Genomic DNA, 20,014 nt, shown 5'->3' with positions numbered 1-20,014 from the left:
CTGGCAGAGCCAAAGCTATGCCAGGGAGCACCCAAGAGCAGAACAGGCTGGGTGCTACTGGGCCAGTGCCGGGCACACACCTTGGTCCCACTTTGGCTCCTTGAGTGGCTGCAGCTGCTGTGCCCTCAGCTAAGGACAGAGCTCACAGGCTCTTTGCTTCCCAGCAGCAGAGGAGGTGAATCCATCCCATCAACTGGCACCTGCCAGCCATGGGTTGTGGTGACTATTTTTCGCTAAAACTCCATCTGCTATCACAGGCATTGTCCCCTCCCCAGTCCAGAAGCTCCAAGGCTGCTTTTCCAGTCACAGGCTGAGCTACAAAAAACAAAACCACCCCTCCACCACCCCCTATGCTCCAACTGCACCTCCAGAGCAAGCGGCTGCTCAGTCACCCTCTGAAGACCTTTTCATTCTTCTCAACCACCATCACTAAAAACTTCCAATACTCTTCTGGACCTTGACTGTCCTGCCTGAAAGGCTGTCCTCCCTCACATGGCCAGTTCCTGGAGCCCCTAGGGGCAAACCTAGAGCTCTGAGTTTCCCCTCATGACCTCTCTTCCCAATCTGTGGTGCTCAGCTTTCCTACCTAGCACTGAGCATCCAGGCATGGGGCTATTTACACCATATTTATACCTCTCTTGTCCTTCAACATCTGTATCTCTCTGCAGGCTCTCAACCTATGGCTGCAATTCTTGCCTTGCTTCTTGCAATAGGCATGCAGGGATCACAGCCTGGGTCTCAAAGCAGCTCTACCAGCAGGATCTACTGTCCCCTCCCTCACCAAGTCCCCACACTGATTTTGGATTTTACATCAGCAAAGCATAACCTTGCTCTTAGGATGAGGACTACTCAGCCATGCCATGAAATGGGTTTTCTCCCAACATTCAAGTCACTCTCACACTCGATAGGCCGGGAATGCCCCATTCATGGTACATGTCTGTCACCACTCAAAGCCACAGCTGGCTTGGAGAACATGCAGCTTAAAGAGAGAAAACCAAGAGCTCAATCTTCAAACAAATAGAGAGCAGAGCAGAGAGATGTGTCCATGTCTGAGGCAACTGAGGTGATGCTAATTTTCTAATGATCTAATGTCTCAGGGTGGGTTTTTTTAGTGTACTTTGTAAAGTGACATTTCAGTTTGGCTTGAAGAAACACTGAGATAATATTTTTTACATCAGATAAATTTTCAACCCGAGAACTGGCCCGCACTTAAGAAATAAAGATCAAATTTGGTATTGTGCAAGTATCCTCAGTGTGCCTGAAATGAGTCATCCCCAAGCAGATCCAGTGCTAGCTCATCCCTCTCCCTGCTGCCTGCCTAGGACAGCCACCAATGCCCCCGTGTCACTGGGAGCACAGGTCCCCCTGCCACCTCAGAGGTGTTTGCTAGAGAGCCTGGATCCCCAGTGTCTGTGTTGGCAGCAGCGAGGTGCTTCTGGGGGTCTCTGCAAGGAAGGCATGTGATCCAGCTCAGGGCTTACTCCAGGACACAGGCTCTTCACCAGCCACCTCCCACCCCAGCTCAGCACAAGAACTGCGTTGTGCTCCTAGCCTTGGGGAGCTGCTGCAGGACCACAGTTCTGCTCAGGGTCACCAAACCACAGACACTCCTTCTCCAGGGCCAGATGCTTCTCCATGGCCCAAATGGTCTTTCTTGGGGTCAAATACACCTTTCCTGGAGCCAGATCCTCATCTTACTTCAATATTCTTCCTCTGGCCACCTGCCTGGAGCCTAGCAGGAGAGACCACAGCACCTTCCCTGGCTGCAATGCAGCGTCTCACTGCAGAAGCCCTGACGTCCTCTCCACTGAGGCTCACTCGGCACCATGTTCTCTCCATGTCTGCCAGCAACCAGGACCAAATCTTCTCTCCTGGATGTGGGGCAGCAACAAGGCACTAGCTCAGCAAAGCCTGCCCCAGAGGGCTGACCTCCAGCTCCTGGCTGCCAGCAGGATGTATCTGCATGGTGGGACCCTCCCCTCACTGTATCTGCATGGTGGGACACTGCCTGCAGCAATGCCCTGCTCTCCAGGAGCAGTGAAGGAGAGACATCCTCAGGGACAGGCTGGGCCGGGTGGCCATTGGTTTCAGCTGGGGGTGCTCAGCTGAGCTTCTGGGTTGTCCAGGTCCTCCCTGACATATTTCCGGGTGAGACACTTGCTGTAGGAAACTCAAAACCTCCAATCACAATCCGAGTGCCACTTGCTCCCCATGGGAGGCTGGTTTGCATCCTGCACCATGAGGGGACAGGGCAGGGAACCTGGTCCGAGTCCATGAGGGACACGTGCACGGGGCACAGCAGCACTCTGCCCTCGATTTCCGATGCCCTGCATGAATGGTTAGACGCCCAATGCCTCCGCCAAGCGAACACAGCCTGCCTAATATTGTTGCTAAGAATGTACCAGACCGGATCTTTGGCTGAGCTAAATAAATGCAGCTCCCTCCATCGGTCTCAGTGGAGCAACTTTGATTTATGACAGCCAAGATCTGGGCTGGTTCATTCCTCACAGAATGGAAGTTAGGGCTGAGAGGACACTTGAAGGTCAGCCAGGCCAGCCTCCAACCACAGGCAGGGCTGGTCCTGCTTTCTGGCAGCTTTGGAGTCCAACCTGGTCCTCAAATCCCCCAGCCACAGTGGCACCTGCCAGCGTTACTGTTGCCAGATCCGGGTAGGACTGAACTTTGGGCAGTGGTGCCCCTCCTCAGTCTCGTTCCTCTGCAGACTTTCAGAGCCTCCCCTGCAGCACCAGCCCTCTCTGGAGAGGCCTGCCTGTCCTTCATCACCCCATCCCACCAGCCCCTCTTGTGGGGCACACAACCACTCCTGCAGAGGACAGGGACTGACTCTACAATCCCACCAAACAATTTCTGGAGCCAGCTGAGAGCCTTAAAATCTGGTTACCCACCTGCTGGGTGGAGGGTCACCTTCTCCTTCAGATGCCAGGGGATCGGCACCGTGAAAACTAGGTCTCTCAGACCCTTGGGCAAAGCCCAGCCTAAGGGCTCTGGGTCAGACACAAGAGCTGGAATTAATGCTGGACACAAGGGGCTGCATCCCACAGTGATGTGCCACTGCCTGTGCCTCTGTGGGCAGACCTTCCAGCCCTGGGACCCTGCCTGCTGCCCCCATCCTCCATGCCATGGAAGGCTGATGCATCCTGTGACCCAGCTCCTGCTGCCTTTCATGGCTCAACATGAAAATGCTTGGGGGAAAATCCTCCCCAAGCTTGTGCCCCATTTCTTGCCATGTCAATGCTTGTGTGGAGACCTGCACCCCAGTCTTGTCCCCCTCCTATGCTCCCACCCCACACCATCCCTCCATCCTTTCCTGGTTACCCTCCTTCCCCTGCTCAGCCCTCATCCTCAACCTCCCACATCATACTCCAAATCCAGCCCACGGGGCCCCAACCTGGGTGCAGCCCTCAGGGCATCACTTCACCAGTTTGCCCAGTGCCAACTGGGAGCTCAGGCCAGCTGACAGACCTGTGCCGGCCTCGGGAAGGGGAGGGGCACCAGCCCACCGGCTGCTGCAATAACAAAAGGGACCTTATAAAGAAACACAGCGGAGCTTATTGGCAGAGCCCTGGCGCTCCAGCACACGCTGGCAGCCGCGATCTGGCAGGGAGGCAGGTTTGACTCCCGGCACATCCCCCGCCTGGGGCGGCTGCCAGCCCTACGGGCTCCCCGGCGCCCCCACGCACCCGCCGCTGCAGGGCTGAGCTCTCCCTCTAGCGAGGCTCCGGGCGCGCTGCCCCTCGCTGTGGTGTCCGGCCCTCTTCGCCAGGCGGTTCGCAGCCCGCCCCTCGCTGCCTCCGGACGGGGCGGGGGGGACAAGCCGACACTGCGGCAAGGGAGGCGGCGCTCCGGGCGCCCGCTCGCACCCGGCAGAGTCGGGCTATTTGGACCCGCAGTCGCCAAAGTCTGGCTGCCGCCGCAGGATCGACCTCCCTGCGATCCCCAGGGCTGCCTCAGCTCCCGCCCCACCATCGCGCCAGCACCGCATCTGCCCCGGCAGGATCCTCCCCCCAGCCCTGGAGGGGTCTGCACCCACACACCTCTGCGGGTCACTGCCACAGCCCCGGGGACAGACTGCTTTAACTGCAGACCTCTGCCCAGCGAGAGTGTGGCACCTGCACACCTTCACCTCCCGCCCAAACAGGGTAATAACCTACTCACGGAGCCTCTGCCCCGCTGTGGGGGTGCCACCATGGGGTATCCTGCTGTGGAGGGGCAGGGAAGGGTCCCACACTGGGACTCTTGTTGTTCAGCCACTGCTCCCTCCCTTTCAACTAAGGCCAGGCACAAGGAGGAGGTGCAGGCACCTCAGCACCCGGGGAAGCCTTGCTGGCTCTGCACTTAGGCACACTCCCCACGTACAAGGTCAAGATAAAAGCGTGGTCTCGGACTATCACGTTCTGAGGGACACCAGAGCCTTGACGTGAGCTGTGAGGCTGCGTGAACCAAGGCCACCAGCTGTGGGGGACACGGCCTCTCCCTGGCAATGCAGAGGGAATCACTGTCTTGGCCATCCCTGACACCGAGAGAGATGGAAAGTCACAGCCTGCAGGGCCATCCCCAGCCCGGACCCCGATCCCAACCATTGCAACAATTAATGCCAAAGGTTTTTGGGGCACAAGGGGGATGGCTGCAGGGCAGCACACATAGGCCTAGACCCGCTGGCGTTCATCACCCATCACCCCTCCACCAAAGCCCTGCAGCCTGAGGTCACCTCTGCCAACCCTGAGAGCCAGTACAAAGCACAGCCTCCACTGCAGAACCCCCCATCCAGGGTCCCCAGTCCGTCTGAGCTGGTGGCAGTCGGTCTGTACTGCTTGTGACCGTGGGCAATGGCAAATGCCCTGCTCTGGCCCCACTGGCATGGGTGATGTTGCATTACAATGGCTGCAGGCTTCCTTAGGTCATTTCCCTAGCCATTTCCATTAAAGACCCCTTAGTGGGAGCATCACAAGGACACCCCCTGATTGAGAAGATCAGCTATGCCAGGCACCAGGAGCTGCTGATTCCAGCTTATGGGAACCTTTGAGCAACCAGCCCAGCCACTTCTTCCTCAAACTACTTGGGAAGCTTCAGCTTCATGTTTGGCTCCACTCAAGAGTCTGGAGAGTTGGTAGCTTGGGACTCTGTATGCATTTGTAACAGAAGGCAAGGTTGGCACTTATGGTGCTATGGAAAGCTCAGGCTTCGGGGTCCTCAGACCAGGGAATGCAGTGAGGGCTGCAGCTGGGTTTCCCCTGCGCTCCCCTGCCACCGAAGGAGAGGTACTTCTGCTTGTGAGGGCCGCAAGAAAAGACAAGAGGCTCAGCAAAGGTGGGCCTGGCAAAGATCCAGGGCAGTTTGGGAGGGTCACAACACCCCTCCAGGGCCTGTGCCGCAGCCCAGTGCTGCTCTGAAACCTGAGCTAGGAGGGGAGCACAGTGCTGCAGCATACTCAGCACTGTCGGCAAACTCTGTGCCCCACTGACTATGAATTGGTGAGGAAAAACCTCTGGTAAGCCACCTAATTGCTGTTCCTGCTGCCAGCTGTGTCTCTGCACCCTCACACCTCCCCGTGCCCCTGAGGCAGTGTTGCTGTGGTTCGATGGCACCCTGTGGACAGTAAGTCAGACACTGTCCTCTGGGTTTCTCCAGGGTGCTCTGTTTCAGTCCCTTGCCTTGGTAGAGGAATAGGAAGCCAGTTCTTCCTGCAGAGAACACTGATCATGGCTGGATACTGCCACCCTCCGCTGCCTCATGCCTCTCGTCCATCACCAGTTTAACTGCACAAACCCTTGCCTGGCGTCTGTGCCACCATGTCCCTGGCTTCTGTGTCCCCCAAAAAAGGAAGGCCAAACCCAGCGCCTCTCTGCCCCAAAATGCCCTTGGAGTGATCCAGGGACCACACAGCAGGTGTGATACCCCACTCTCTCTCTCTGCAGACACCAGAGAGGACACAGTTCAGATCCCCACCTGGCCATTCCAGGCTGAGCCTATGAGGATGGCACAGGCTGCAACCACAAGTGACATAGGTTTCATCTGGAAAAGACCAAACCCAAAATTTTGATGTGGAAAAGACCAAAGCCTAGAAAGTGGATGAGGTATTCAGGAGGCTCTGGCATTGCACAGAAGGTCACGGGGGAGAAAAACCTTGCAGGGAGGCAATGCAGACAGGAAGGCCAGTGCTGGCATGACTGAGACACCAAGTTCTCCAAGAGCCACCAGCTTTGCAGCTGAACCACTGGACCAGACATGACATCCAGAATGGACCTGACCACGCTCCAGATGACATACCCCGGAAAAAGGAAAAGACATGGCCTGCCAACCTGCCACATCACAAATGCCTCAGCCCAAGACCTTGCTGGAAGGGGGAGGAATGCAGGAAGGTAGTGTCTCAGCCTGGACATGGTCTCACATAGGGACACTCACATAGTTCACTCAGCCTGCTCCACCAGAGATCTCCCGAGGCATGGGGCAGCCATCCTGAGCCTGGGTGCAGGCAGGCTTGGAGCAACGTACAGGGAGCCTCTGGTGGATTGTGCTCATCTCTGCCCTCCATCTCCCAACATAAACAAGGATGAGGAGGTTCAGGAGACCAGGACAATATACAAGACCACGGGACTCTTGCCCTCAAGAAACAGAAGGCTGCTACTTGGATGGTGAGGGATGCAGCAGCATCAGGAAGTCCTGGCCTCCAGGAGAGAAAGGCTGTTGAATTTCTACTGGTACTTGACTTCTGACTGGCCTCTCCCCACAGATCCTGGACTGTCCTGCACAGGGAACCACCACAGGATTGAAGTCCTGTGACTCCCTGCTTGCTAGGCTGGAGGAAACCTCACAGCCCTCCAGCAGTAATAAAGCTGGCAAAGATGAAAAAGGAAATGTGTTCCCACTGACATGCCTACCACAGCACCATGGTGATCACTGGCCTGATCAGCCAGTTCACAGAAAACCCAGCACACCCAGTCCTGACCCTTCCCCTCTTCCCCAGCAACCCAGGTTAGGCTCTAGCTGCAAAACACACCACACAAGGTTAGACTCCACACTGATCCTTGGTGGCCCAGCTGGACAGCAAGCAACTTTGGTCACTCACCTCATGTTGGAGGCCAAGGGAGTACCAAAGCTGTCCTCTGAGTGGCAAGGGCTGTGCCGAGCACCCTTCCTTCGTCTCCCCCGCTCCTCCTCCCTCTCTGTCCAGGGGGCATCTGTGGCTGAACTGGTCCCAGAGTCCGGCTCCAAGTGAGCCAGAGGAGCAAAGTTCTCCTCAATCAGCTTGGCGCTGTCTCGGATCTGTCCCTGTATTTCTGGGGTGAGGGTTGGGAGGTCAAAAGTGAAAAAGGTCCCATGGGTGCGGGCTGGGGAAGAGAGGATATCAATGGAGTCCAGGCTGGTGTAAGATGTGCCTTTGGCTCGATGAGACTCCATGATGCTCTCAAAATGCTTGCTGAAAGAGTCCATGCCATCCTTGGAGAGGCTGTGCCCTAGGAGGAAGGGCACTGGAGACTTGAGCATACCCTGTGTGTCTCGGTCCATGATCCTAGAGGGAAAGAAAGAGAAGAACTAGTCACTGAGGAGCAAGGGATCGAAGCCCCCTAACAAAAGCCCATGCACTGCTCCAGAAGGAAACTGAGGAGGGCAGAAACATCCTCTGAACATCTATAGACCTCCAAAGAAACACCTCGCCTACCCAAGACATCATGGGAAGAGGGACTGGGCTGACCTCCCTCCAGACATATGCTTCTCCTTTAATGCGCCACAGACTTTTGTTCCTTTAGTGGCTCATCCTCATAAGAAGCTTATGAGATGGCTACTGTTCCTAGTTACTCCACTTGGGCTTAGATCCAATAAAGGGCTCAAGCACCAGAAGCAGGATGTGGTTCAGCTCCATTTCCAACCAAATCTGGAAGTGGCTGAATTTTCCATGAGCCTTCAGAGCTCCCTGCACCCAGACGGCTCCTCCTGAAGCTGCTCGGGACAGTGTGACACCTTCCTCCATGAAAGCAGCACAGTGGTCATTGAGCACCGTACTCAGACCATGATCAGCACCCCCCTTGCAAGGTCTGCTGGCTGGTCCCAAGGCAATGCTGAGTCCCAGGAGACATGGGATCCAGCACAAAGCAATGCTGAGCCCCTGGTTTCCCCAGGCAGTACGGAGGGAGCCTCACACTCAGCTCTGGGCTCAGGGACCTGAGTTGGCCCATGTCCTAGACGCCAGGCTTGGTCCTGGCTCATCATGTTGTCGGGGATCAGCCCTGCAGGAAGGCCCAGCCTGTCTCTGACACAGGTCTGTGTCCAGCTCAACACAGGAGTTTCCAAACCCTGAAGCCCTGAGTGTTTTGTCCTGTAAATAAGGTGAAGTGAGGCCTGCCCATCCATCTGAGCATGTGACAACAGACACATTTCCAACCCAGGGACATCAATGCTTCAGCCATACAAGCATAAATACCACCCTAAAAGCCTACTTTACTCATAAGCCACTATCACTTTATTAAAGCAGCAGAAAAGCACTGGTATGCCAGTCTTTCCTGTGATTAAAGGAGAGAACTGCTCCAGCTTGTCATAACATTTGTTATGAACAAACAGCTTCATACAGAGGGCTCAGAAGACGCGTTGCTGTTACAAGCACCAAATGATTTTCATTCATTAGCCTTCACATACCACTCAAAAATCTCACCATGATTACTTCATCAGGCCAAGAGCTGGCAGCTTGACTCCCCCAGAGCACCGGCTCACTTCAAGGGGAGCGCAGTGAAGCCAGATACAGGCAAGCAAGGCAGGGTGGAGGCTGCTCTCGCCCACCCACCAGCATTTCCCTGGCTGTGCAGCACCGCTCAATGCTCTTACCATTCCCGTAGAAGCCCCAGGAGCAGCCACCTCTAGGGTGGCTTTTTGGTGAGGACAAGGCAGAAGACATCTCTTTAACATCTGCAGATGAACTTTACAGATGCTAATGTGCATTCACTGTCCTTACCACCCAGCTGCGTGATACTAAACTGAGCTAATGCTGCTGACATCGTTTTGTGCCTTGAATCCGTAAGGAGGGCAATGGGCTGTGCTGGGGAGGACAACACCAGCAGACAGAAGGGACCTTATTCCCAGAAGAGGGAGCTGGGCTCATTCCTGTGATCAAGTATATTACCGCCAAGCCACAGAAAAAACACCGCTGGCTTTATCCACACCATCCAAGCTCTGGAAGCAATCACTCCACGCCAAAATATCAAGCACAAAGCAGTTCAGCTCCAGAAGGATTTAGTTGCAGCAGCACGGGTGCAATGCTGCATGCACACACTACTCCTGCTCGGGCTCCATCAACCTCTGCTGCGCTGCTCAGCCCCCGCCATGCCTTGCTCTGGCCCCCCAGGAAGGGTCACTGCACCATCACCAAGCCAGACAAATGCAGCTGCGAGGAGCAGAGGAGCGGAGCAGATGCAGAGGCTGTAATCGAGCATCTGTGCAAGGGTGACAGCCAGCGGGAAAGCAAGTAAGTTTCCAGCCTTAAGCTGGGGTGGGAGAGCCAGTGAGCCTTCCTTGGAAGGGGGCGAGGCAGGTACGGAGATGAAGCGGATCCCGGGAGCCGATGGCCATGATGCATTGCATGTTAGTGCCAAAGCCAGCGGCACTTGAGGTGAAGGTCTGCCTGTGGGGATTGTGGGGATCTGAGCAACTGGGCTTCAGGACCTGCATCTGATGGGTGATGGAGGGGAAGGGACTCGCCCCATTCTCCCCGCCTGGTGCTGCAGAGCCGTGCCAGCCCAGGTGAGGGGGAGAAGAGAGGAAAATCTCTCTCCTCGGGCCCTCAGCGGTTTTCTCTCTCTGCCAAATGTTCCTGTGACCCTCCTGGGGCTGACTGCCCCAGCCATGACCCACTCCTCCTGCCCGCACAGACACAGCAGGCGCTGTGTGGGGATCCCAGCTCAGCTTGAAAAAGGTAAGGCCATAGAGCACCACCCAGCAGCCCCTCACTTTATTCTACTCTGAACAAAACTCTGGTACAGACCAGCCTCAGCAGCTCCTTGCACTCCCCCCAGGCCCCTTTGCACATCTCCTCCAGCCTGGCAGTTGCCTGCTCTGAGGGCTCAGTGTTCTAAATCCCACCTGTGCTCAGCCACAGGTACTGACCATGGGCGCTGCAGTGTGTGCCCCCCCGGCTGCCCACACTCCCCTGACATGTCCATGCTGTCACACTGAGTTCACACTGCCCCCAGTCAACCCAACGAGCTGCAGATGCCCCCCGACCCCCCCCCCCCCCCGATCACTAGCAGGTGCCTCCTGGCATCACCGGGAGCGAACCCTCTCCAGTCAGCCGGTGGAACATCACCCTGAGCTGTGGCTCTGTGGACACACTGGGCTCTGGGACAGAAGCTCAGCGTCAGCACAACACACCACAGGCCTGTGGCTACTCAGGCAGGTTAAGCACATGCTTAAGCATTCAATGAAATCGGGGGGTGGGGTGGGGTGTGTGTGTGGGTGTGTGGGGTGTGTGTGTAACCGTTTTTTTTAATCCCCGACAAGGCTTGCCCTGCAGCGATTTTCTCACCACCAAGCAGTGAGCACAAAGGCTATGGAAAGGCTCCCCAGGTAGCTGATCCAAGGGCTTTTCTGGGCGAGCCTGCTCTGCTTGCAGGGAGAAAAGGCATCTCTGCTTCTCCCAGCCCTCGGCGCTCTCGGGGGAGTGGGGCACCCCCCAGCAAAGCCTCTTCTCTCTTATCAGCCCAAGGCACCCATGCTGCAGGCCAAGCTGGGCCCTGCCTCCAGCTTAGCCAGCATATCTGCTGATGCTTGGGGAGGAAGGGAATTGAGCCCGCTCTCACTGACAGGTTTTGGCTCTCTGGGACTAATGGGAATAAAGACAGTAAAGGCTTAGACTAGTCATTAGAGTCGGTAGATCTGACTCTAAATATATTCAGGGAGCGGATTTGCTGGAAGAAGACACTGTTTTTTCCATCGCTTTCCATGTCTCATTTGATTTGGTGTTGAATTCTTTTAGATGTTAGCACACTCTCTTATTTTGGGAGGGTAAATCACCAAAGAAGATGCCCTTTGGCCAGATTATGAACAACAACAAGATAGTACAAAGCCCAAATATCCCTTGCAGAATGTGCTATGGCTAGATTTTCAAAGGGGTTTACACGTCTAAATGCTGCAAATCTGCAACCAAAAGTGCTTCAGTAATTTTGTAGGGCTGGTCCTTCCCGGCTACCAGGACAGGCCTGGGGTACAGCAGCTCCTGCAGCAGCAGAATGGTGCTGGCTCTGGGGAGCCTGGGGAGCTTCTTAATCACCCCAGCATCACCCCTCCTGTGAGCAGGCAAAGCAGAAATCTTGAAGTAGAAAACATCAATACTGGTGACTGGTAAACAGGGAGGAGGACTGCAGCTGCAGAGCTCAGAAACAGCATGTAAGCAAAAACCCAGGGCTGTGGTGCAGGGCCTAAACAAGCTCACGGTTTGAGGCTCCTGATTTCCAAGACACTGCCCACAGGTTCTGCACCTACCTGGGCAATATTCAGGGGGCTGCAAAGCAAAATACCACTGGTCTACAAAGAAGTCATGTAAAATGAACACGATACCCCTATATACACATCAGTAATTACACCAGGAGCACCATCTTTAGGGGCAACAATGCATTTAAAGACACATCCAAGCTTTCAGCGCTATCTGGGGAGCTACAGTAAGGTGTCTCAGGGGGCAAAAAGCAGGTCTAGGCTTATAGATAATAGGACTTGTAGTGGCCTAGCACATATTTGGAAATAAAATATCACTATGCAAGATCCTTGTAACTTGAAGAACTTGCTTGCAGCGATAGTAACCTTACACCTTACTCAAAACTTCCATCACTATTCATTTGCGAAAAAATACATTAAAAATGGCTTATTTTCAGCTTTTCTCTAGAACCCAAAGTTTTTGAGGACAGGGTGGGTGGCAGGGACAGATGTATCCATCCCCTCCACTAGAGAGGCAAGGGCTGGACAAACTGGAAGGAGTCCACCTCCCTTCAGGACACATACCTTCCCTCCCCATCAGCCCAGCACCTTCGTGCTTCTCCTTCCCAGTACAGGGGCACCATCGGTGGTTATATTTTTGTTATAATTTCCCACTGCCAACATCAAAACCTCCCGTTTCCTTTTCTTCCACCTAAATACTACCTGCCTGCCTTATGCACAGCTAGGTGAGTGCACGCTGCCACACAGTATCCCAGGCATCACCCTGGCTTTGTGTTTCCCAGACAAGACCTCTCCCCACTCCTGCAGAGCGCTTGCTGATGGTGCTGAGTCCCCTCATGTCACCCAAGACTCTTTGCTGATACACATGTCAGGAGATAGCTGCTGCTGCCTGCATAGGCATCTCCTGCTCCCTGCCAGGGCCTTTCCCCTCCAGGCAGCTGCCTCACATACTGCTCTGGAGCTCCTTCCCATCCTGATGCCTCCTGGGGCAGGCAGATGATGCCTGGCACTCCTCATGGTCAAACCACCACTCCAGAGGATACTCCACAGGCAGGGACTCATGCCACCAGGCCAAAACATCGTCTCCCATAGGTCCTAATTGCCAGTGCCTGGCACTGGGCAGACAGCAGCTAGGATGGCGTTAGCTGCCCACGGGTGGGCAACTGAATGATAACCTTGGCATCACCAACTCCATTGGTCTCCCAGCACAAGACGTTTTGCCACACAAGTGAAAAACAACACAAAAGACAACAAAAGGCTTTTTCCAGCCCAACGTATTCCCCACTCTTTCCCAAACATGGCAAATACCTACTGAGGCCAAACAAAAGGGACTGTTCCCGCCACTGAAGCATAGCCATCTGTGGAGGGGAGGGCAGCCCAGCAGCACGTGCCAGCACGCAGCAGCTCCAGGACACGGCCTGGGCTCAGGTGCCCTGACACCGTCACCCCAATGCCTGGCAGCACCAGGGCAGGTATGCAATTAACATGCACCGGGAAGCCGCAGCTCAGCTGGGCCACCTGAGCTGCAGGGCTCATGCCAGGGGAGCAAGGCCCACGGCACAGTGCCTGGGGCTGGATCACCTGTGCTGCCTTACTCTCTTTCCCTAGGGTCACGAGGGCCCCCTCCCAGTCTCAGTCCCAGTCCTATCCCCAATCCCAGACTCAGTGGGGCAATCCAGGGCCCTGTCTGACCCACACACACAGCTCACATGGAGCTACTGGGATTTTTGGCTCAGACATTCTTTCTCAGACCCCATTTTGCCATGCAGAGGGAAAGAAGAAGGGCAAGAGGGGCTTGTTGCCCTCATGCACAGAGCCTCACCTTTCCCTGTTCTCCTTCCTCGTCGCCTCAAACACCTCATCATCCTCATCCGCATCCCCATCCCGTAGCCTGTCCTTTGGGAAGCTGGTGTCCAGGGTGGGGGGCTCCTCCGGTGTGCTGTTCCTCCTGCCAGGGGTGCCCCCAAAGCTTGGGTTGCTCTCACTGTCCTTCTGGCTCTCAATCGCTGAATCCACCTCCTCCTTCTCAGCCAGGATATCGTCGATGTTGGTTTCATGATAGCACCTCAGCGGCACAGTGTCCAGGTCTGTCTCAGAGTACTTCACCGTCCTCCTTATAATCCCAGTCTCGCAGGAGCCAGGCTTATGGCTGCCTGGAGGAGACATCTCTATCTCCACCTCCACGTGGCTCAGGCTGTGCTCAGGCCCTGACCCTGGCAGCTTGGCGGGCAGCAGGCAGACGGGCTTCTGCGGGTGCTCAGCCAGGGGAGCAGAGTTGGGGGTAGAGGAGCCTGCAAGGGAGCCCCGAGCACTCAGAGCTGTGGGAAGCTGCACTGGGGAGCACTGGGGAGCTGCTCCTGCAGTATCACACACACACCAAAGGTGGGGTCACACATGTGAAGGGCACTGGGAAACAGAGAGGGGGAGCTGGAAGGGAAAATGGCGGGAGAGGCAGAGGCAGGGTGCATTCAGTGCGGTGCACCCACAGCCAGCCCTGAGCCCCCATCCGAACCCTGAAGCCCTTCTGAAGAGGCAGTCGGGAGCTGACAGGGGTCAGGGCTCTGCGCCACCTCCTTTGCACAATGCTTTGCATGGCTGCAGGGGACTCTGCGTGGAGGTTGGTATGTGCAGGATCTAGGCCCAGGAGGACATAGACTGGTCGATCTCGGGGGGATCTCAGCTGTCTGGTGGGCACCAACAAGTCCCCAAGGGATAGGCAGCCCCAGAGGAAGTCCAGGCAGCAGTTCAGACTTGCAGAGGAGAGGTTGGTCCAGTCAAGGGCATCCCTCCCCCCCGTGACTGCTTACCTGTCTTTGGGGTGTCTGAGGAGCCATAAAAGAATTCCCACTTGGCCCTGGCGATGCGCTGGGCATGGGCTGAGCTCTGCCGGGAGTACGGCCAGGCGCTGCCCTGCAGAGGGGAGAGCAGTGAGTGGGCAGCAGATCCTGGGGCAGAGTCCGCGCCCGGCGCAGGGCACCCTGGCACCTACCTGGGGCTGGGGCTCCGGCTTCAGGGGGCTCCTGGTGAAGGTCGGGAAGTCCTCCGGCAGCCCATTGGCGAGGGAGTGGCGGAGGCAGCCGACGTCAAGGCCGCAGGGCTCCTTCCCGCAGGGATGCATCCCCCCTGGGGTCCTGCTTCCGGCCAGGAGCGGGTCGGACGCGGAGGCCTCCAGCTTCAGTGTGAGTAGGAGCTGCTCCTGGGGCAGTGGCAAGGACTGGGGCTGGGGGGACCCTGCACCTCCACCAAGCTCCAGGCTCCGGCTGAGGCTGCGGGGCCCGTTCTCCCGGCAGGGCTGAGGGGGCGGCAGGCTGCCCAGGGTCCGCACGCTGGCCTTCTCGATGAAGCGGAAGGTGACAACGGAGCTGTGTCCCTCCGGGACCGCTGCCACCAGCGGGCTGCGGCTGCCCAGGGAGGAGAGTGCCGGGCTGGGCTGGCCCCGCTGTGGGGTGCAAGGGGCTGTTAGGCGCCCTGCGCCCAGGCAACTCCCATTGCCAAAGGGAGCCACCTCTGTTGGCTTGCGGGCCAAGGAGCCAGTGCTGTTGTAGAGGCCGAGGGGGCAGCGGCGGGCGTCAGGGGCCAGGCCCTTGCGCAGGAGATGGAGGCGGCCGGCGTTGAGGTTGGGGGTGAGGCAGCGCGGAGCGCTGCGCATCCTGGCCTCGGGGCTCCCCCCCGCCAGCCAGGGCCTCCGGTCCACCCCACGGGCAAACGGTGGTGGCGAGGAGGCACAGCCCTCCTCAGTGTGGAAGCGGACGGGTCCACCTGCTTGGGCCATGCCGCTGGAGGAGGGCTTGGAGGTGTCAGGTCTGGAGCCCGGCAAGGTGGCACAGGGATGGCGAGGCAGGTTCCCAGCACCCCCGAGATGATGGCTGGGTCAAGGGGCAATGCATCCTCAGGCAGCCCTGAAACAAGGGCGAGGAGAGCTGGTTAGGGGAGGGAGGACACAAGGAGGAGTCCAGGGCCACCAGGAGGACAGGCAAAAGGTGCCCTGCCCTCACGACAGGAGAAAGAGATACTCCAGGTGAGACAGTCCCCTTCAAATCTCTTCCTGCAGCAAGAAGCAGGCGAGGTTCGTTGTGGGCATCACACCAGCACCCCTGCGGGGTTGCCGGCAGCCCTTTGTTTGGTCCCCAGGCACCTGAAGTGTTTGCTTTCTTCCCAGGGTGCCAGGATGCTCAGGCGCTTCCCCCACAGACCAGCACCCCAGGCATGGCAAGAGAGTGCACTGTGCATGTTAAAATGTGTTTCATTCATCCTGGTTTAGCTTGCATATATTTACTACCCACAGCCTACTAAAATCACTTCAATAAGGGGGAAAAAAAATGATACACTGGATCACTGAGGCATCCTCCCATTACACTTGCTCAAGGAGATTAAGATGAGCAGCATGGGCAAGGAGCCTCTCTCTTTGGAGGTCATCCTGGGTTTAAAGTGTGTCACACCAGCACATGCTGCAGCCGCTATTGGTGGCACAGACAGAGCTGTCAACACCCGTAGATCCAAAATGCAGTGGTTATGACAACGCTGCCCTGGGGGAATGGAGCATGCCCCCCCTGCACACAGTTCACCTGCCTGCCTGTCTCTACCCAGAGATTGTTTATCCAGAGATGAGACAAGCCACCCCACAGCAGCGGGCCACTGCACAGCAAGGCAGGGCCCGGAATCCCCATTGGCACCACTGGCAGGGCTGATGAGATTTTTCTTTCTCCCAGTGGAGTTAAAACTTGTACTTATCCTTCCCTGAGTTTCTCTGAATTCCTGGTGTGCAGAGAAGACTCTGCCTTGGCTGCTTTTGCCTTCTGACAGATGCCAAGATACTAAGTCCTTCACTTGGATCTCATCATTTGAAAGTGAGAAATTAAATGCCAGTTGCAAACACAATTACTTCTCCCTGTTCCCAAGTACAAACCAGACAGGATTAAATTCCTGAAGGATGTGGGGCTGGATGTTCAATGGTGTTTAGGCTCCAGGGATGCAAAGACATAACAAAATAGTCCAAATCACTCCCCTGGGGCAGGTGCCCATCTATCTGCACTATCACACTGCTAAAAAATCTGGCTCCTGCTGAGCAGCAGCAATCTCTAATTCACTCACCGCAAAAATATACTCTCCTGTTTAATATATCAGTTACCGTTTTTACAGTCTTTTTCTCCTGTTATGCTTGTGTTCACATTCAAGGTTGCTGAAGTTAACTGATAAGTAATAAAGATGCAGGTTTTATATATTTCAAATTAAATTCCACTTTTTATCTCACTGCAGACTGACACACATGCCAAGGAAAAAAGTTATCACTAGGAATAGTTGGCATCCGCTGTAACATAACAAATCTACAAAAAACCAGCCTATATCAGTACATGTGAGCTACTGCTAAAATAAATGGGATAAGCACAGCATGTCCTCCTGGTTATCAAAGGAGAATTATCAAATTCAGAGTAAAGGCCATGCCCGCCTGGGAGCCACTGAAGCCCAATGGCTACACCATTCAGCGGAGTGAGCTTTTCTTTAATAATGAGAGGTAAAAAGCACAAATGCAACAGACATGAAAAATCAATGATGGAACTAAGGCTTCCTGCTTGCTGATTTAAATCATGAATCAAACTGATGCTCTTTAAATCATTGTGATGAATGGGTTGGGCTGTAAGGCACTGGTGGGCTGGAAGGAGTCTTGCTGGTCCCACTGCCCGAAGGCAGAAGTCCTGCAAAGGAAAGCTTACAGGGAGACTGCCCAGCCAGCCCAGGGCACGCATTCAAAGAGAAAAACTCAGGAGCTGCAGTGTGATAGCCGGGAGCTGCACATCAGTGGGAGGTTTCATTCGTTCAATATAACACCTCACACTTACAGGAAACTTGGTCCTGGTTGTCCCTTCTTAGCGGCCAAAGGGATGTCCAGGGATTTTTCCCAGCCCTTGCTTTGCGCTGCACCCGGTGCAACAGGGGATGGTTTCTCCCTGTGCAGGCGCTTGCCTGGCTGAGCAGGGCGAGCGGGGTGAAGGCAGCAGACAGCAGGAACTGCTTACGCTGCGGGGGAAGCGCACACCCACGACAGGGGTGTGTGGGGACAACGCGCAGGAGCTGCGGCAGGATTCAAGGGAAACGGGCAAAGAACGGGACAGGGATGGGAGGGAAGCAGGAGGTGCAGGGCTGGGGGCTGAATTCACATGACGAGCCGTGTTGGTGTGCCGGACATGGTACCGCTGTCAGCGTTGGTGGCAGGGAATGGGGGAAACCAGGCTGTGGGCGTGGGGCCATCTGACGGAGCTGGGGCAGGATGGACCCCAGGAGGTACCTCTGCGCTCTGGAGGGACGCGGAGCAGTTTCGGGGCATGCTGTGGTGACTGAGGAGGGGTGCCTGGCAGCCCTGGGGCTATGGGACAAACAGGGGACCCCTTCCTGACAAGGTGTCGAGGCAGGGGACATGTCCCCTCTCCGAGCTGGGGCTGAGCCTGCTCTCCCCTCCCCGCTCCCCCCCAGCACGGCCTCCCTGGCCCAGCACCTCCCGTCTCGGCAGGATCAGCCCTGAGTGGATGTGACATCCATCCGGATGAGGAGGGAGCCCCCCCGGCCAGGGGGGCCGGCGGAGCCGCCTGCCCCCCCCGCGGAGCCGCCCGCCGAGCCCCGGCCGGGCTCCCCCTGCCCGGGCAGCGGCCCCGCGCCCGTCCCGCCGCCCCGGCATACCGGGGCCGTTCCGCGGCAGCGGCGGGCGGGTCTCGGCCCCACCGGGCATCCACTGGTGCCACCGCAACCCGGTGCTGCCGCCCGCCGGCCACCGCTGCCGGGAGGGCGCAGAGCCGCCTCGGCCCCCACAACAACTGCTGCAACTTTCCCCGCTCCCCTGCCGCCCAGCTCCGGCCTCCGCTCCCCGCCGCGCCCCGCTCCGCTCCCCGCGCCTCACCGGCAGTGTCGCCGCCGCCGCCGCATCCTCCGCACCGCTGCTCCGCGCTGCCGCCGGCCCGGCCCGGCACTGCTCGTCCGCCCCGTCGGGCGCGGCGTGGCGCGGTGCGCTACAGTACGGTACGGTGCCACCGGCCCCAGCCCGCCGCTCCCCGCCGCGCTAATCCCGGCCCGGGCCTGTCACTCCGCCCCGCTGACAGCCCAGGCAGCCAATAGGAAACCCCCGCGGGGCGCCGCGCCCCGCCCCACCCGGTGGCACCGGCACACGCGGGGCGACGAGCAGCCGGACCCACACCGGCCCCGGGTGCGCGTTCCCGTGTGCGGGCGGGCGGGCGTGTCCCGGTGTAGCACCGTGCACGTCCCGGTGTAGCACCGCGCGGGTCCTGGTGTCCCGGTGTGACACCGTGCAGGTCCTGGTGTCCCGGCGTGCACGTCCCCCTGTGCCAGTGTGAACCTGGCCTCACGCGGGGCGGGCGCGACCCCATATCCGGGTGTACATGTCCCAGTGCACCACCACACACGTCCCTGCATCCTGGTGTGCACGTCTCCACTCATCGGCGTGCACATCGCCACGCGTGTCGAGTCCCTGCTCAGCACTGTGCAAATTCCTGTGTGACCACGGGCGCGTGTCCTCATGCATGAGCATGCACAGCCCAGGGTGCTGGGCCTTGCGCCGCAGAGTACAGGCTGCCCCCGCACCCCACCGCTCCTTGGGGACTGTGAGGACAAGCAGAGAAAAGCTGCAGTGTGGCCTGGGCCACTGGCCACCCCCCGCAGGCTGCTGGCCCTTGCCCGAGGGCACAGTCCCCGTGCCAGGGGCTCACCTCTCCACAGGTCCTCACTCTAAGCACACCGTGGCCACAGGTCCCAATGTGTCCCAGGCCACCAGGGACTTAACATCACTGTGTCACCAGCCACCCCAAGGATGGGAATTGCCACCGTAGTCTCAGGAAACCACTGCATGCTACAAGGGGAAAACCCCCACCCTTTGCATCCTGCCCAGGCATGGGGGCTCTGCCGGTACCAGAGGGGCATGTGAGCAGAGCTGGCATGGGGCAGTTGGGTGCCAGGACAAGGGGTGCTGTGGCGGGGCCCCCGGCCACTGTGCTGCCACCATGCTGGGCCTGCACACAGCAGCCACTGGGGCTGGCAGCCAGCGTTCCCTGCCTGCCCAGGCTGCCAGATCGATTCGCTATTAAACAGCACTTTATTACCCAGCCCAGCAATTGTTATTAAAATTGTGCGAGAGGAGAAACCCAGGGGAGCTGGGGCCTCATGTGCACGGTGTGCCTGCAAGAGGAATCTGGGGAGAGCTGCCCCTCCTTGCTGCTTTCCCTGCCTGCAGAGAGCCCAGCTCCATGCCCATCTGCCCTCCTTGTCATCCAGAAAATGTGTCCCCTTCTCCCCTCCCAGGCATGGAGATACGGGGAGAAAGCAGCAGGCTGGGCAGGCTCTCCTCATATTTAATGCATCGAAGCACTGCCATTTTCTCCCTCCTTCTCCAGGCTCCAGCCTGCACGGGGCTCCTCTCCCCCACGCTGGGGATCGCAGGTCCCTGAGCTGCCTCGCACACAGCCGGCTTCCCTGACAGACTCCAAGAAGCTGGGCTAATTAGGGGCCTCGCTGCTGCGGGATCAACGACCTGATTCCTTCAGCAGCTTCTTGATGGCAGGAGGGTGGGGAGGGGGAA

General features: G+C 57.4%; 1 protein-coding gene across 2 annotated transcripts in view; it reads right to left on the bottom strand.

Annotated features, from left to right (window-relative positions):
- Positions 1 to 15,208, bottom strand: part of PSD (pleckstrin and Sec7 domain containing) — a 34,252-nt gene extending 19,044 nt beyond the window's left edge. For both annotated transcript variants that reach the window (XM_086466968.1, XM_086466967.1), the window contains exons 1-4: positions 14,426 to 15,208; positions 14,244 to 14,346; positions 13,259 to 13,727; positions 7,088 to 7,531 (exon numbers count right to left, since the gene is read on the bottom strand). In XM_086466968.1, the coding sequence (XP_086323094.1) occupies positions 7,088 to 7,531; positions 13,259 to 13,727; positions 14,244 to 14,346; positions 14,426 to 15,208 (1,799 nt within the window). The remainder of the gene's footprint in view (positions 1 to 7,087; positions 7,532 to 13,258; positions 13,728 to 14,243; positions 14,347 to 14,425) is intronic.
- Positions 15,209 to 20,014: the final 4,806 nt, after the last annotated feature.

Source organism: Leptosomus discolor, chromosome 6 (assembly GCF_034619465.1).
Source record: "Leptosomus discolor isolate bLepDis1 chromosome 6, bLepDis1.hap2, whole genome shotgun sequence".
Taxonomy (NCBI): domain Eukaryota; kingdom Metazoa; phylum Chordata; class Aves; order Leptosomiformes; family Leptosomidae; genus Leptosomus; species Leptosomus discolor.
Note: the sequence above shows the minus strand (reverse complement) of the source record. Positions and strands in the feature narration are given on the sequence as shown.